Source organism: Eptesicus fuscus, chromosome 4 (genome assembly GCF_027574615.1).
Source record: "Eptesicus fuscus isolate TK198812 chromosome 4, DD_ASM_mEF_20220401, whole genome shotgun sequence".
Classification (NCBI taxonomy): Eukaryota; Metazoa; Chordata; class Mammalia; order Chiroptera; family Vespertilionidae; genus Eptesicus; species Eptesicus fuscus.
The window spans coordinates 104802853-104820697 of record NC_072476.1 but is presented as its reverse complement, the minus strand read 5'-3'; the positions used below and the strand labels follow the sequence as shown (position 1 = coordinate 104820697).

Sequence of the window (17845 nt, the reverse complement as noted above, 5' to 3'; positions counted from 1 at the left end):
CACACACACACACACAGTAGGGAAAACATTAATTTTTAAATTAATGAGATATTTTCAACCTTTGCTGTTTTCAACCTTTGTTCGCTACCTTTCGAACAGTGAGCCCTTCCCCGATGCCCTGCAGGGTGGCCTTTCCTGGGAGGAGGGACCAGTCCAGCCAGAATGTACCTGTCAAAGGGCAGAGGCTTCTGTAAAAGGTTGGCGACAACTGCCTCCGTGTGAAAGCCGGCTATCTGGGAGATGGCTTCCAGAATGAACTGGAAACTGTCCTCCTTCTGCCTGAGGAGTGGCATGTGATAGTAAATTATGCCCAAGATCTCCAACAGCTAAAAAGAAAAAGCCAAAGCCGACATTACGTCGTCATTTTCTCTTGAGGACGTGAAAGGCTCAGGGCGTGTGTGGTCAGCATATTGGTGGCTGGTGAATCATAAAAGATGTTAAAAATGATCATCGATTACATGGCCTTTCTCTCATTCAGGAGCATTGCTGATGCACTGGGACTTTTTTTTCTTAAATCAGTTTAGCTAAAGGCTGCCTTTGGCCAGGTGCTGTGCTAAGTTAAGCGCCTTGAGAAATTTACCCAAGGTCAATAAGATGTAGAACTCTCTCAAAAGAAACGGGTGGTCTGATAAAGGCTGTTGGGCATGTACTCAAAGGCTTGTGTGCGACAGTGTACGGCCGATGGTATGCAAGAGGTACACAGGACTGACGGGGGCATCCAGAAGTCACTGGCGTCGCTTTGGAGGGACATCTGGTCTGGGTCTCAAAGGATATACAGCCATTTCAAAAGGCAAAGCGGAGACGGTGGGAAAAGGCATCTTCCTCAGAAGGGTTAGGATTCTGCTCGGCTGTCAGCCGGCAGTCAGTGTACCTGATCTTCCAAGGCAGCTCCCTGCTCCTTCAGGGCGGCGACCATCCACAGGCCGCAGGCTGTCGAGCAGGGGGCGCTGAGGCTCTCCAGACCGTCCAGGGTCTCCTCCAGGAACGTGAGAATCTCTCCACTCGGGATGAGCTTACTCACAACCTGAGAATACGCCGGAGAAACTCACACTAGCCACCACCTCGCTTCACGTCTCAAACTCACCACATGCAGTTACTCCTTGTTCTGGGATATTGGAGACCAATGGGCGTGGCAAACAGTGAGTATAGGACTGGGGCCTTAGACACCAGGGAAAATACTAAAATAGGACATAGACATGACCTTTTGCCTCTAAGCAAACTTTCCCTGGTGTCTAAGGCCCCAGTCCTATTCTCACTGTTTGCCACACCCATTGGTCTCCAATATCCCAGAACAAGGAGTAACTAACTGCATGTGGTGTTCTGTCCTCTATTCTGATGGACTTTGTTGGGCCCTTCACTGACATCTGGGGCTAATTGCCATAATACATACAACTCTACAATGCCTACTTTAGGAGTGATGCCGCCTCACGCGGGGGGTGCAATGCTGCTGACTCTGCGTTTTTCACAACTGGCACAATGGTAGGTAGTGGGCCCGACTCTTCTGCTCAATACCCTCTGTTGGCTTGACATTTCAATTGCAGTAAAAGCCAAGGTCCTTAACAGGGCCTGCAAGGTTCCTGAATCAACCCTGGACTATCTCTCGGATCTCATTATCTACGTCTTTCTCCATGCCAGGGCGTTTGCACTTACTATTTTCCCTTTGCCTGGAATGTTCTTTTCCCGATGTCTGTATGCTTCCCTCTTTCAGAGTGACCTTCTCTAAGGGATTACCCTTTCTTTACTGGACTTTATTTTTCTCAATGATCACTACCTGACCTGATATTTATTTGCCGGACTCCATCTACTGGGATGCAAGCTCAATGAAGGCAGACATTTTGTCTTTTACTATTCTTAGAGCTTAGGACAAAGTCTGGCATATGGTAGGTGTCCAGGGCATATTAGATGAATAAATGAATGACTGAATAAATGAATGAATTGATCAACCAGTCCTCACAACATCTCTGAGAGGTAGGGTAGGTCATTATTTTGAAGTTGAGGATTCTGAGCTTTGAGCAGTGCAGTGTGTACCTGATCAACTCCATAGCCCTTGTTCCTTCTACTTCATCCACTGCCTCCCTCAGCCTGGAGCAGGCCACTTGATTGACAAGGTTCCCCTGAGCATGAAATGAGCAGTAGCAGGCCTCAACTGTGCACATGTCAACCCAGAGTTCATAAACGACAGGACAAAGGCCTTTCATTCTACTTGAATAGCTATGCTGCTGCCCTCTTTGGTAGTGACGTGTACACAGCTTATTCATTTGAAAGTCAATATCGAATCGTCTTTACAGCCCTTGCCAGTCCTCCATGTCTATTACCTTTGCTATTTTAGAAGAAATCTTGAGCTGGAGCTGCACATCATCAGACTGCAGGCTTTCCTGCAATCCCTGCAGTCTTTCCACTTCCAGGTGAGCACCTAAAATCAACCACAGGAGACACAGGTAGGAGGTCAGACTTGAAAGACGTGGAGGAGGCTGGCTAGCTTGTGATGAGACAAGAATTCAGCTGCTGGACACTTTCAACAAACACACTGACTGATGAGACAGTGAGCATAAGAACAGATACATATTGAGTAGTTTCTACCTGCCGGGCACCGTGTTAAATACTCGCATACAGTGATCTCATTTGTTACTCAGAAAGGTCATCTGAGGTAGACTCTCCTGCTATTGTCCCCATCTTGCAGATGAGAAAGCTGAGGCAGAGATATGAAGCCGTTTGGCCACATGATGGTGAGTAAAAATAGGAAAGTCAGAACTTGTGCCCCAGTCTGTCTGACACTGACACCGAAGCCCAGGCTCTTGCTACCCTACAATGATGCTGACTCTGTCGGACTTCCATTCTGTGGTGAGCTGCTGTGGGGGGAATGGGAAGCTAACTAGTGCAATGGGAACGTCAGCACTGAGTAGGCGCTTGTTGATCTCAGTTTATAGAAGTAGCTTGTTTGCTTAGTTTGAATGAATGGTAGTTGTGGAAACACACAACCTGAATGATTCTGTGGAAGGCCACCCAGCCCGGCAAAACACACAGACTTTGGAGTCACGCAGACCTGTGCTCAAAGCCCAGCTCCAGATCAGCGGTCCAAACTACTGGTACATTTTTAACCCTGGATCCCTCATCTCAAAACTGACTGAGCAGCATCCATGAGTATCAAGTGGGTATTTAATTTAGTATCACACTCATTACTTGTGTCTAGTAGGTGTTTAATTAATACTCATGTTCTTTCTCTCTACCATCCTCATTTGATCAATCAAGAAAGAGAGTTAAAGTGAGTAACAGATTATGGGATTTCTTCTTAACAAAGAGTGTCTGAAGACCTGAACTTGGCAAGTTTCAGGGAAATAAAGGGAGCTGGAGGAAGAATATGTAGAACAATTACAGAATTCAAATTCCTCTCTTCCCTTGCACATTTCCTCGCTTACTGAAATGGTTCCTCACTTCCTTAGCTCATTATTTTTCCTGGCTTGATAAGAGCATATATACTCAATGAATTATCCTCCCACGGTCCAAGGGACTTTCATACCTATTCTGTTTCTGCTGAGGGGTTGTATTCTTTTTGACTGACTATGCCCTCACCCATCCCCTCCCACCTAATCCCAGCTTTTGACTTGTAATATCTCTGCATCTCCAGCATTAGAACAGTGCTTGACACCCGGGAAGGCATTGGGGGAATAGTTCCTGAGTAGCTGTGAGAGTGAAGAGTGAAGTAAACGTGGATGGCACTGAACTGAGACCATATGCCTGGCCTCCCTGGCTTACACACAGCTGAGCACACCCACTGCGGGGCTGTGCTCCACAAAACACCCACTGATGTAGCTTGGACAGGAGCTCTGATTGCTGGGCTCCACCCGACACTGGGGTTTTAAATTCCTTACACTGACTGACACTGCCAGTTATTCACATGCACTCAGAGAGCGGACGCAGGGCCTGAGATGCCAACTGGGAAACCTTCCCCAGAGTTCTCTCCTTGAGAAACAGAATGAAAGCATAACTTCCTCCTGGGAGACCAGGTGATGGATACTCTCAAACATTCCACCCACTTTCATGGCTCCTTAAGATGCTTTGGTGTCATTATCTTTATTTCTAAAAAAGAATAATAGAACCACAGAGGAAGAAAGACCCAAGAGGCAAATTCCGTGACACAATTAAGGTATTAGAACTCAGAAATGGCTGAAGTAAGGGAAGGAGGGAGGGAAGGGAGAGAGAGAGGAGAAAGAGAGAAGAGGGAAGAGAGAAACATAGATGCACAAGGAGGAAAACTGGGAAGAAAACAAGCCTTTTTCTCTCCATTTGTCTTTCGCTCACCTTGTATACAGAACAGAGCAATGGCTGAGCTGGCTGCGGCCTGGCGGATGGAGGGCAGGGTGTCACAGGAGTGCGGGGCCAGAAGGCCGAGCAGCGAGCTGATTTTAAAGTTCTCCGGTGCCTGCAGGACAAAGGGGCCCCCAAGGGGATGGGGTGGCTGGAGAATACCTTCGGACATTCCCAACACTGGAGAGTAAGCCCCTTGATTTCTCCCTGCTGGTCCTTAGAATGAAAGGGGATCTTGGACTTTCCCTATCAGGGTGGTGGAAAGAAGCAAGCAGCACACATGGCTGGTCCCGTGTGCTTGCCACCCTTGGAAAGCCCTCCGTCTGGGACTGGAGACCCCTTGGGGGAGGTTTGGGCTCCGGGGGCCTCAGAGATCCCTGCTGTTAGCAAGCAATGAAACCTACTCATTCCGGGGGCGGGGGGTGGGTGGGTGGAAGGTTTTGACTCACCTCCACGTCGTTGGTCAGCACTTTGGCGGTGATCTGGAAGGCTCTTTCTCTTTCCCATTCTTTTTGTGAAACAAGCCACATTCGGAGAAGCTGTTGGTCAAAGGATAAGCATGCTTTCCATAGTGGCCTTCATATCAATGCATTCGCATTCTCTCTCTTTCTTGTTCTCCCCCGCCCACCAGCCTCTGCTGCAACAGGCCAGGCGCTGACCACCCCGCACACTGTTGCTGAATGGACAGAATAACAGAACCACAGAATGGGCCCTCCACGGGGGCTGAGTGGGTCGGGCTAGACGTCTCCCTGCAAGGAGGAGGAGGTCCAGTATGAGAGGTGCACTGGCGCACAGATTAGGGGACCCAGGGATCAGCCTGAGCAGTGGCCCTACTCACATTAAACATTTCCTGGCAGTCTTCGGCTCTCACATTGTCCCACATCATGGTCCGCAGCAGCTTTCCCAGAGCATCCATGGACCGTTCGTAGAGAAACTGAAATCCCAGGTGAGTGGGAGGGTGAGGCCGAGGCGAGAGGGCAAGGCCCCACTGGGCTCTTCCTTCCACCCGGGCCTCACCCCCACGTACACTGATGTGCTCCTTGTCCTTGTCTGTCTCGCCCTCATTTCTGAGACTCTCCAGAGGCGGAAGGGGCAGCAGCCTCCGAATGTTCTCTTCCAGAATGTTCAGATTGTCATTCAGTGAGAGCTGAGGTTTCAGTTTACTGGAGTGAGAGCCACGTGAATACATGTTAAAATGATCATATACTGAATATGTTGGATTAAATAAGAACATGATTAAAATTAATTGAACTTGTTTCTTTGTACTCTTAAAAGTGGCTACTAGAAAAATTTAAGTGATACATGGGACTTGCATTATATTTCCACTTCACAACACTGTCCTAGAACCTAGTTAGTTCTTACTCATGTTCAAGGTTTAAGTATTTGAGTTGTCTTCAAATTTCCCTCCTCTTTGTAAACAGACTGATCCCGGGTCCCTTATCTTGTCTCTCCCCACACGTTGGAGACATTCCGTAGGTGTGCTTGGCACCTGCTTTGCCCCGGAGGCTAACACTCTCCCAGGGCAAGGCCACATGTTGTTTATCACTGTCCCTTTTGAACCCAGCTCAGTGCCTGATACAAGGATGATATTTAATAATACGTATTAAATCGAACTGTCAACTTTTATAATTAGAAGTTCAGAGTACACTTTTTGCATAAAGGTGTTCACCAAAATATTATTTATAGTTCTTAAAAACAGGCCACACAATGAAAGAAAAATACCACATGATCTCACTCATTTATGGATAGTAAAGAACATTATAAAGTGATGAACAAAAAGATAGATACAGAGACAGTAAAGCATCAAACAGACTTTCAAATTACAGGGGGAAAGTTAGGGAGAGGTGGGGGAGTTATGAAATCAAACGAAGGACTTGTATGCATGCATATAAGCATAAACAATGGACGCAAAACTCTGGGGGGCGAGGGCATGAATGGGTGTGGGGTGGGGGGTAATGGTAAGATATGTACACATATAATACCGCAATAAAATTAAATCAGAAAGCCAAAAAAAAAAAAAAACAGGCCAAAATAAAAAATAGCAAGAGGAGGTTGGTTAAGTAATATAAGGCACAGCTAAATAATAGGAAGACATTAAAAATGATTTTTGTTACCTCAACATAATAAAAGCCACATATAAAAAGCCTGCAGGTAACATCATACTCAAGGGTGAAAGACTGAAAACTTCCCCTCTAAGATCAGGAAAAGAAGAGGATGCTGCTTCTATTTAACATAGTGCTAGAAGTCTTAGCCAGGGCCATTAGGCAATAAATAAATAAATAAATAAATAAATAAAATAAAAATAGGGGTAATTTTATTGTTTTTAAAAACTTTCTATAGTTTCCAAGTTTTAACAGTGAACTTGAATTTCCTATACTGCAGGTGTGTGTGTGTGTGTGGGAGGAATGTTATTTAAAAAACTTGCTTAACATTATTTTCTTCTTCAGGCTTATTGTTACTAACCAACTAGAACTGATTAGGGCTTTTACAATTTTTTAATGGGAAGATTAAAGTTTTTCTATAGGTCAGGATCTAGGAAGGAAAATGTCATTTTGCACAAAATTTCAGTCTTCATATATCAATACATCCGACTCCTCTAAGCAACCCTTCTCTCTGTCAGGCATCAAGTGACCAATCTGTCAGTTTTGCAACTCTGGAAAGAGAAAAGGCCCCTGTTTGAAATAACTCACTGAGGAACTGTGTTCGTTTTGGGGAGGGTGCCCCGGAGTCTGCACTGATCTATTAGTCAGAAGAAGGACATGGGGGAGGAACTATTTTTTTTCAATGAGAACAGCAAAAATTTGTCTACCTGAGGTATCTGATGGCGATTAAGGCTTTCCACCGAACAGGGGTAGCTAAGGAATCCAGGGGCTCGTCCCTGATGAAATCCTGCCACAGACAAGGAGGTGAAAGGTCTCAGAAAGAATCAAGGGGGTTTCCCTTCAGCAAGGACAAAGCTGCAACCTCACTGGACCCGTGGGTGCCCTCGGGCAGAAATACAGCCGAGATCTGCTCCTCGGGACTGGCCAGTTTTACCCACTTTCAGAAAGGCAGCCCCGCAACCTCGGTAATGGACTTCTCAGGGCCTTGCCTAAGTCCTCTCTGCTCACTCACCAGCATGTAACCGAGCAGCAACTCCTTGTAGGAAAACTTGAACCCCTGGACCTCAGCATCTTGGACAGCAATGCCAATCTCAGTGATACTTCTTGTGAAACTCATTTGCAGATCCATGTCCTAAAGCAAAACCATTCAAGGTAAAAGCAGGAGTCTTAGGCAGCTCTCCTGGTTCTATAAACGTGTGACCTGGGGTTGAAATGTGTGCCCAGAAGGAGCGAGATTCTCTGCTCCTTTTGCCATGTCTACCTCAGGACATGCAGGGAAATTGAAAAACAGGTCAATTTCCACTCCAACCCCCGCCACCCGCCCCGACCTCTACCTGACCCATAGATTGAAGTTCCTCTAGAGTAGTGGCTTTCAAACTTCTTTGACCATAAATCACAGTAGGAAACAGTTTACAATTCCACTCAATATTTACATACACAAATCTATCTATCTATCTATCTATCTATCTATCTATCTATCTATCTATCTATCTATCTATATCTATCTATCTATCTATCTATCTATCTATCATCAATCTGAAATAAAAGTTTTAGGATAGTTATTACTATATGCAATGTGTTTCTCATCTGTTTAAGTACAAAAATGTTGCTGGTTGTGATTTATTAAATGAATTTCATGATCTACTGGTGGGTCACAACCCACAGTTCTAATGACCCGGCTGTAGTTTGCAGCCTAACTTCCAAACCTTTTGTAACCAAATACAGCAACTTGCTCTGTCCTAGATTAGGCTCTGGGATCCTGGCTTCAGAACTGGGTTAATTAGTTAGATACCGGGATCTTTTCCTCTGGAAACAAATCCAGAGGACACCTATGCTTACTGCACTTCCAGGGAGCATGGTTTGCGTTCAAATATGTAAGTTCAAATATATCACATACCTTGTTCATCACAGACATGCCCAGAACCTGAAAATTCAAAGGCAAAAGCAGATACTGGAGCAGCAGTGAGAGAGTTCCGGCGCCCCAACCAGAAGCCCCGCCCCTCAGCCTGAAGGACACAGTGAAGCTGGACCCCTGGTCTTGTCAAAGCGCCCCCTTCCTCCCCCGTTTTCCAAAGCGAGGCCTGGTACACTGGCAGGAGCTGCCCCTGGGGTGGGTGAGCTGGGACTATGCTACAGAGGTTTCAGGCTTCTCAACTGGAGGAGGCTCTCCTAGACTTGGGTAGGAGAAAAGGGGAAGGCGCTTGGCAGGAAGAGCAGTGAAAACTCCTGAAAGGACAGGTATAGGCAATGGGGCAGCTCGCCCTGGAGCCGGGTACAGTCCTGCTCTAACGCTTGCGTTGAAAATGCACATTGGTTCCAATGCGATTGGTGTGTGAGGGAGTAGTTGCAGCGGTGTTGGGCTTTGTGTTTGCTTCCTCGGTTTATTGTGTTATGAGCACTCCCCATCCAAATCTGGCATTGCAACTGTCCGTCAGATTTCAGATAACCTTTCTTTGCCACCACGTCATAATATTTTATACTAGTAACTGTCACAATTGACTTGAGGTGTTTTTCAAGGAGAAATTTTATTTAAAAATACATTAAAAATAGTTCCTGTTTTTTTAAAAAGTATGTCATTGATGGAGGTTTTTGAATGTTGTGCCCCTCAGCCCATTTTCCTCATCATCCCTGAGGTTTTTCTTGTACTATTCAGTGCGTATGGTGTGTTATAGCAAAATTGATTGTACCTTGAAAATGTCTAGTCATCATTATCTAAAACATCTTTAACTCTTTTTCTCTTTCAGTTTTATCAAAATTTTCCTCACTCATGGACTAAAAACGAATGTAACATAAAATGTTTTGTTTTTTTTTTAGTTGTTTTCTGTTCTTGTCATTGTGTATCAAATTTTGGGTCCATCAGAACCATCTTTTGAGGATCATGTTACACATACAGGTTCAGTGATCCATCCCAGAAGACCCTGGTCCACTAGGGATCTCTATTTACAACAGGTTCTCTGTTCTCATGCAACTGAGGTGTGAGAATCTCGACCCTATATGCCCTTCCGCTGGCATCTGCTTACTAAATCTATGTATCATGAGCTGCCCATGGTTCCATGCTTATCACATTCACGCATGCATAAATGTCAAGGGCACAGATTTCTCAGCCAGATGGTTTGTCGAGGGCACAGAAGAGGAGATAAAGGAGCATAAGGTATAATCCCTAACATCAAGGTACTAACAATCTAATGGGAGAAGCAGATGGATACAGAGTCAATGAAAGCTCCCCAAATCTGGCTGTGGATAAGAATCATTCATACAACTTTAAAAAATACAGATGCCAAACTCCACCCAGACTGACTGAACCAACCTGCCTGGAAAATGGGTCTGGGAAGCCGCTTTAAACTTGATCCCTAGGTGACTATTAGGTGGCAGCTTGGGACTAGTCAGCAAAAGGACTGAATTGACAATATGCAGAAAGCACTTTATGAAAGATACAAAAAGTGCTACGGGGGCAGACATAATGGGACAAATTCTAACTCAGTTCGGTGGCTCTGCTTTAGAAATAGAACACTCTTGGCATGTTTGAGGAGCGCCAGGGACGGCTGGGTGGCTGGGATGAATGTGGAGGGGAAAACAGTACAACATGAGGTGGATTGGGTAGTTGATGAGTGACATATTTTATTCACTTAAACATACACAAATGGCATTTATTTGTGAAGCACCATTTTATGTGGTCTACAAATATTACCATATAAAAGTTTAAACAACTATTATTAGTAACACTTCAGAGGCTATTAGACGGAACTAGTAAGCCAGATGCCCTGAAGTAGAATGGGAGGAATTGTTTGAAGTTCAAAAATAGGTGAGACCACTATGGGTATAATTGATCTGGGAGGCATCCCGGGAGTGGTATGACATGAATGTCCCAAGATCATAGGAAAGAGGTAATTTACCTGGCCCTGTTTCATAATAAACTTTTCTGTTCCCACATGTTCTCATCTTCCAAACATACCAGATCCTACCTTGGTTTGGCCTGTTCCTTTGAGCATGAAGATTTCCAGGGAACCCCAGCCTGGAAATCGAGTCAGCCTGTCAGGGTCATTACCTGACAGCACTGGCCATAGAGAAACAGGACTTGGGACACGATGTCTTGATCAAGCCTGGTGAGGAGCTGACCCTTGGGAGCATGGAGGGCCACGGCCCCATAGACCACCATGACATCAGTCTTGCTCAGGCTCTTTTTCCCACAAAAAAGACCCTGAAGACAAGGAGAAATATGAAAAATCTGACTGAAGGAGTTTCCTTTCTCTCATGTCTTTTCCTGATCCTACGGATGACTATAGGGGTTAAGAAATGAGCCTGGGATGATTCAAATCTATCTAAAATGGGTCATCTTATTTGTCCAAATTTAAACACCCTGGATTGTGTTGTAGATATATCAGGCTTTAATAGAGCTACCTGTGAGAAGTTTGTGTTAATTTTTACTTATTAAATTTATCTCTGTCAGGGGAAGCAGGGCATTCACAATGGAAACTATGAGGCCTGAACAGCTGGTAGGGACAAACCTAGGCACACACAAAGCTCCTTGGGGCCTTCTGGGTCAGCATTCGTGACAGAAAATAGAGTAGTGTTGTTATCTAGCTGGTCATTCTATAGGGTCTGCTGTCCCACAGTCCTGACCCGGGCTAAAGACTTGGGGATAGGAGTAAGTATCATCTGACCAAAAGCTTTGGAGAAGACTGTGTGTGTTCCTTTTACCTTACATCGATTCATGAAACGCTTTTCCCGATCTTGGAATGTTTTCAGAACTTTTAAGACAATATCCAAGTGGTTCTCGGCACAGTATCCTAAAATAGATGTTATTCCCTAAAATCAGAAAAGATATGATATTTGGAGTTTAACCATTCACTTACTCAATAAATATTTATTGAGCACTTTTCTAGGTCCTGGGCATGTAAAAGTAAAAGGATACACACCAAACTCCTTGTTCTTGTGGATTTTACAATCAAGTGAAGTGATATTAGATAAACACAAGTTCAGTTAATGTAAATATATAGTATTTTTATGACAATACATCCTATAGAGAAAAGAGAAACAGAAAAAGGGCTGCAGGTTGGGGGGGAGTTTGTAATTTGTTTATTATTTTTTAAGTCCTCACCAAAGGATAAGTTCATTGACTTTAGAGAGGGAGGAGGAGAGAGAGAGAGAGAGAGAGAGAGAGAGAGAGAGAGAGAGATATGAGAAACATCAATCAGTTGCCTCTCATACTCATCCCAACTGGGGACTTAACCCACACCCTTGGTATGTGCCCTGACCTGGTGGTATCTGGACATTTAATATGGGAGAAAGAAACCTAAACACCATGCAATTTCTGAGAGGAGAGTATATAACACAACCCAATAATTATTTTATACGTAGGTGGTCTTATTAACCAGGGGAGTTTTTTGTTTGTTTGTTTTTGTTTTAATACACATCTTCTTATTCTGCCACATTCATATATGCTCTCCAGCCTAGGCTAGGGTAGGCAATAGGTCAAAGTGCTTTGCAGAAGCTCTCCAGGTTATGCTTAGTATATTCTCTCCAGGTTGAAAACCATTGGTATATAACGTTACTTTCAGCTTGTAAACTCAATGGTTTTGATGTTTATGATCATACTCAACTTATAGAGCCAATGTCAAAATATATGAAGATAATCTTGTTAAATAAGAAGGATTAAAATTCATTTTTCAATATTTTTACAAAGCTGGTTAAATAATGAAACACTGATATTTAAACACGGCTGTGCCACTTTTTTTTCTGAAAAATTCTGTTGGGCTACTTTGACTGTATTCCTGGATAATTCTGGATAAGTAAGACATTATCATAAAACTGTCAGATGGAATTACTTATCCTACCTAATAAAATGGTAATATGTAAATTACCATCACTCCGCTACGCCCACGATTGGGTCAGCGGGAGGCGCAGGGGGCGGGACTCGGGGTGGCCGGGGTAGCCGATTGGGCCAGCGGGACGCTGAGCTCGTGTCGCCAGCGGTGGCGGGAGCTCAGCGTCTGTACCATGGCTGTGCTGCAGAACAGAAGGGGCCTCTGGGGCAGCGAGCTCACGTCCTGCCGCGGACCATCAAAAGCGGGGGAGTTGGGTGCCTGTCTGCTCTGAAAGGCCTGGTGCACCAGCGGACAGGCACCCAGCTCCCCCACGATCGAAAGTGAAAGGGGGACCCTACACGTGCATGATTCAATCATGCACTGGGCCTCTAGTCATTGTCATAAGAGGAAATGGAGAGAAAGGGCTCCCACCTGTCGCTGATCCCCAAGTTGGTTGGGAGCAGTCAGAAATTCCTTAATCTGTGAGCTTACGAAGTTTGTATCTTGGCAGGATGCTAAGGTGGTTCCCAAGGCTTTCCAAAGGAATTTCTGCGAAACAAAGGACAAGCAACAGAATGGTAAGCAAGACTCGGATGACTTAATATACTTGATCCCATGGAGCCCTCATAACCCCACAACCCTCAGAGGTGGGTATCAACTCTGTTTCATCGGTCAGTGTACTGAGACTCCAGGCAGGTTAAGTATAATTTACCTAAAGCTGCATAAGTACCAAGTAGCAGAACGTGGCTTCATACAATGAGGAGGGTTAAGTAGAGGCCAGTTGGAGACAGAGGAATGAAAGAACAGGCCTTGGAGCATTCTTTTAGCTCCAAGTTTTTAAAACTGTAGTAGATTCTTTTCTGACAGCCAGCCTCACACATCTGGCCCAGTGGAAACTAAGATCCAAGCTGTGTGCTAAGTGCTAGGGCGAGACTGATATCAAACTTCCAGTAGTCATTTGTCTCCCTTCTCTAGAGCAGAACCTCTGGATTTCAGTCAGGAGCGTGTGTATCTTGAAGACACTATGGTCCTCAGTGTTCCTCTCAGACAGCTGTGGCCCTGTAACATGTGGTCAAATGCGAGGTGAAGAGAAGGTAGCATTTCTCTAACAAGTCCTCCCTCTTTTTTATTTTTTTTATTTTATTTTATTTTATTTTATTTTATTTTATTTTATTTTTTCCCCTCTGGACTTCTCTATTTATTTTACTTTTTAAAATTCTTTATTTTTTAAAGTATTACATATGAATCCTTTCCCCCCCATTGACCCCTCTCTTCTCGTTCCTAACCCTTAGCACATGCCCTCACTCTCCCCCTTCTCCCCCTCCCCCCGTACTGACTGTGTCCATGGGTTATGCTTATATACAAGTCCTTTGGTTGATTGCTCATACACATCCCCCTCCTCACCCGTTCCCGCCCCCCTCTGAGGTTGGATAGTCTGTTCAATGCTCTTATGTCTCTGGATTTATTTTAGTTCATTAGTTTATGTTGTTCATTATATTCCACATCCCTCTTTTTTTTTTTTTTAACATTGATTTCATAGAGGAAGGGAGAGGGAAAGATAGAAACATCAATGGTGAGAGAGAATCTTTGGTTGGCTGCCTCCTGCATGCCCCCTACTGAGGATCAAGCCTGCCACCCGGGCATGTGCTCTGACTGGGAATCATACCATGACCTCCTTGTTCTTAGGTCGCTCAACCACTGAAACACACAGGCCAGGCTCCTCCCTCTTTGTGGTTGCAGTATAGATGAATTGGAACTCCAGCAGCCATTTCACATTATAAGGTAGAGCTAAGGCCCCTTAACTGGACACCAACCTTCTCAATGGAGGTGTTGCTGTAACTGCCCATTTGCTGGTTGAAATCCCGACTCAACTGAATGGTCCAGGCTATGTCACTGATCTCCCATAAAGACTCTTTGAGCAACTGTGGAAGGAAGTGGAAGTCAGATATAGATGTGACTGTTTAGTGTGCTTTCTTGATACTTAGTACCTTATTTTTCAAAAGTATAAATATATATTAAATGGGATTATTCCATTTCCCATATAAAAATGAGTTACTTTGGGATTTTGTATCTTGTTTTATTTTAAAAGCCATATTCTTTTATGTTCTGAATTTCCATTAGGAATAAATCACACAGAACATGGTATTCACTACAGGTAAGTGCCTTTTCCTTTCTTTTTTTTTGTAAGTAAAAATTGCTTAAAGACTTAAAAGAAAGTAATCTATTCTGAAACTTAATTGAAGTTAACGTTTTTCAAGGTGTGAATAGATTTATAAAAACTCCACAATGTTAGTTTGCTTTATTATATACTAAAAAAAGAGGACATTTTTGGAGCAAAGAAATGAATGTCTTTAAGAACCAATTACATATACAAGCACTTTTTGCTAACTTCACCTCTAGTAACTAAACATTCCTAGCTTCACCAATTGTTCTGAGCCAAGGCCACGACCAGCCATCTGAACCCATGTTCTTCTTCATTGAACAATGCATACAAAGGTGTTTTTGTCTTTTTGGAGGACAGCATCCATTGCATTTTCTAAAAACCATTATTCTCTACTTTAAGCCTAGAGAAGGACACAATGTCAAAGCCAATGAAAAACTTCTGTATGCATTTTCTTAATAGGAACTCATTCAGTGAGTGGGTCCTTTGAAGGGAAAAATGAAACAGACCTTGGGAGTTTGAGGGAGGAAGGCACATGCAAACAGTTTTGGAAGAAGGCTAGAAGCATACTCAAGACTGCAAGAGGGAAAGAAACTGCCTCAAGGCTTCTCTCTAGAGAGAAAACCTTCCTTCCTGGTAAGAACAGTTACTGTAAAATGGTAGCAGGAGAACATAAGGTAGGAATTTTGATGAGGGTGGGGGAGATAAAAGAAACAGGAATAAGGAGGAGAGGTAGATGCTGGAATTAAGGACCAGGAAAATAGACAGTGGCTCTCACATCTCATATTGGGTAAGAATCACTGTGGGAGTCTTTAAAAGGTATCAATTCTCAAGTACCCTCCCTCTCCCCCCCCCCCCCCCCAGATTCTGATTCTGGAAGGGGTGGTGATGGGAGGTGGAGGTGCTGGGGAGAAGTCACTGAAAATTGACATTTTAAAAGAAGCCATATGTCAGTTACCAAACAGTCACGGCATGTAAAGTCCAGCATAGGGAATTTGGTCAATAATATTGTAATAACTATGTATGGTGTCAGGTGGGTACTTGAAATATTGGGAGGGACACTCTGTAAAGTATATGATTGTCTAACTGCTGTGCTGTATACCTGAAACAACACAAAAGAATACTGAAAGTAAACTGTAATTGAAAGAATATTAAAAAAAGGAAACTATGTAATTGCTCTGTAGGTGCTTTATAAACTGATATCCTGCTAGATTCAAAGCTCCCTGCTCATTGTGGCCTTGACCTTCTGCAGGGTCCTGAAACCAAAACCCTCCCTGGAAAGCCAATGCACAACTCTTGGCTGAAATTCACAATCTAGGAATTTGGCATCATTTGGGGCGTGAAAGAAGAGGATTTTTTTCTGAAGAAGGGGCATAATGTGGCTCTTTGGTTGTTAGAAATCAGGAAAAAGACAGTGAGAAACAGATAGAGAAGAAAATGGAATTGTATTTAGAAGTGGAAATTATGCTAGTCTCAGTTTCTTTAAAAATATATATTTTTTATTGATTTCAGAGAGAGGAAGGGAGAAGAAGAGAGATAAAAACATTCATGATGAGAAACATTGATGGGCTGCCTCCTGCACACCCCCTACTGGGAATCAAGCCTGCAGCCTGGACATGTGCCCTAACTGGGAATCGAACCATGATCTCCTGGTTCATGAGTCAATGCTGAAACACTGAACCACGCCAGCAGGGCTCAGTTTCTTTATATGAGGGTAAAAGAATGCAATTGCAAGGAGAGAGAGAGAGAGAGAGAGAGAGAGAGAGAGAGAGAGAGAGAGAGAGAGAGAGAAACAAACACCATGAAAATTGGAGAAGATTTAAGAAAGACCCAGAGAAAAATATTAGTAAGTACAATATTCAAAACTGTCTTAAACTCTTAATCAAATTGGAGACTAAAGATTGTTGCTCAGATTATGGTGATTTAAAGACCATAATTCTTAAGTGATTACTTCTAAGATTATAGTCCTTTTCCTAAGTAAAGAAAATGCTGATTACTGCCTTGTGGAATCCAGTTCTTTTTGGTTAAGATGGGTAACTTCAGCTGATTTTTTTCATCCCATCATCAACAATTAACCTAGCTGCCACCCTTACCTGAAGCAGCATGGCTTCCCATAGCGCGATGCTGGCATTCTTTCCTAAAAAAGAAAAGACACAATAACTGCCCCAGAAATGAAGACTAAGTTTCTCTCTTGCAAGGTCCCCGGTGGATGCTGCAGTTCCATATCAAGCTTTGTCTTTACACAGGAGGATTATTTCGGATGAAATTTAACATACTGCCAACTTTCAAGTGCTAGTCAGGTGGGCAGAGGGTCTTCAATCCATGACAAAATCTACGCTTTTTGCCCAATTTCAACAGTAACTACTGAAATGACCAGATTTCAATATTTTAACATGGAGGAATAATAACTTTTTAGAACAGTGCCAAAAGAGAGTTTCTCTAAGACCAGGGCAGAAGTAAAAGTTCCTGCGAAGGATGTTGCCCACTTGGTCTCTTTCTAGCACAAGTGTTTTGTAGAGAAATAGAACATGAGCAATCAAGGAAAAAATATAGGTGTCTACCTTGTATATCAAGTTCATTGCTTTTACTGCCTAAAATGAACAACAATGGCTTTAGACAGAGAAGTGGTGCTTCATTTCTCTGTGTTTTGCCTCCTTGGATCAAGACTGGGTCCCCCTCCCTGTACCTTCCAGAGGCTGCAGGAGCTCAGGTAGGCGTGCTTTCCACAGGTTTACCAATTTGGGGTGAATTATCTCAGGCATTAGCTTCAGAAGTCCTATTGCACCAACCCCACTTAATTTCCCTACACTGGCGAGCATAGATATTACCTGTGAGATAGAAGAGAAAATGCTGGTCAACTCAGGGGTATTTGAAAGGCCACCTACCTTTTCCTTTTTTACAATTGTCCTTGATTCCCTTGATTCCTGCATTAGCTAATCTTTTAACAAATCATACCAGTCTGTTCTCACCTATTCCAGAGCAGAAATCAATGAAAGGTGCCAACACTGTAGATATATTTATTAATTAAATAAGGGCATGTGGAACGAATGCTGGAGTAAATGATACAGATGGGGCAGACAAGAGAATGCAATCTAAGTAATAGATGTGGAAGTCGTTCCAATGGCACTTATGGATCAGATTCACTCTATGATTATTTTAAAACCAAAAAGTTTAACAAGCATTTCGGAGTGAGCAGATAATCTAGCCAATTATAAAGTTTCACAAGTGTCATTAGTACAGCAGAACATTTATTATGCCTTTAGTGTTTCCTTTGGTTTGGAATCTATGTAATGTTTATTAGCATTTGCTTGGACCCGAGTCGCCGATATTGGCTTCCACTTATCCCACATTGGTTTTTCATAACTCACTCACCAGAAGTCTGGCCAGGAGCTGTTGTGGTGAAGGAAGTTTCACTAGAAAGAGAAAGCAAGGTTCATTATTGCTGTACGGGCTAGCAAATTTCAGATTGGGGT

At 43.5% G+C, this 17845-nt stretch overlaps 1 protein-coding gene across 5 annotated transcripts in view; it reads right to left on the bottom strand.

Moving 5' to 3' along the window:
- The window catches only part of MROH2B (maestro heat like repeat family member 2B), a 49838-nt gene that overhangs the window by 10559 nt on the left and 21434 nt on the right, over positions 1–17845 (bottom strand). For 4 of the 5 annotated variants that reach the window (XM_008155617.3, XM_028131280.2, XM_028131282.2 and 1 more), the window contains exons 15-31: positions 17745–17785; positions 17059–17200; positions 16466–16509; positions 14026–14133; positions 12644–12760; positions 11106–11213; positions 10453–10605; positions 8305–8331; positions 7420–7539; positions 7115–7194; positions 5333–5468; positions 5144–5239; positions 4755–4844; positions 4300–4420; positions 2316–2413; positions 872–1024; positions 169–326 (exon numbers count right to left, since the gene is read on the bottom strand). In XM_008155617.3, the coding sequence (XP_008153839.2) occupies positions 169–326; positions 872–1024; positions 2316–2413; positions 4300–4420; positions 4755–4844; positions 5144–5239; positions 5333–5468; positions 7115–7194; positions 7420–7539; positions 8305–8331; positions 10453–10605; positions 11106–11213; positions 12644–12760; positions 14026–14133; positions 16466–16509; positions 17059–17200; positions 17745–17785 (1792 nt within the window). Of the gene's footprint in view, positions 1–88; positions 327–871; positions 1025–2315; positions 2414–4299; positions 4421–4754; positions 4845–5143; positions 5240–5332; positions 5469–7114; positions 7195–7419; positions 7540–8304; positions 8332–10452; positions 10606–11105; positions 11214–12643; positions 12761–14025; positions 14134–16465; positions 16510–17058; positions 17201–17744; positions 17786–17845 lie in introns of all 5 variants that reach the window. The other variant, XM_028131279.2, reaches the window with a different exon arrangement.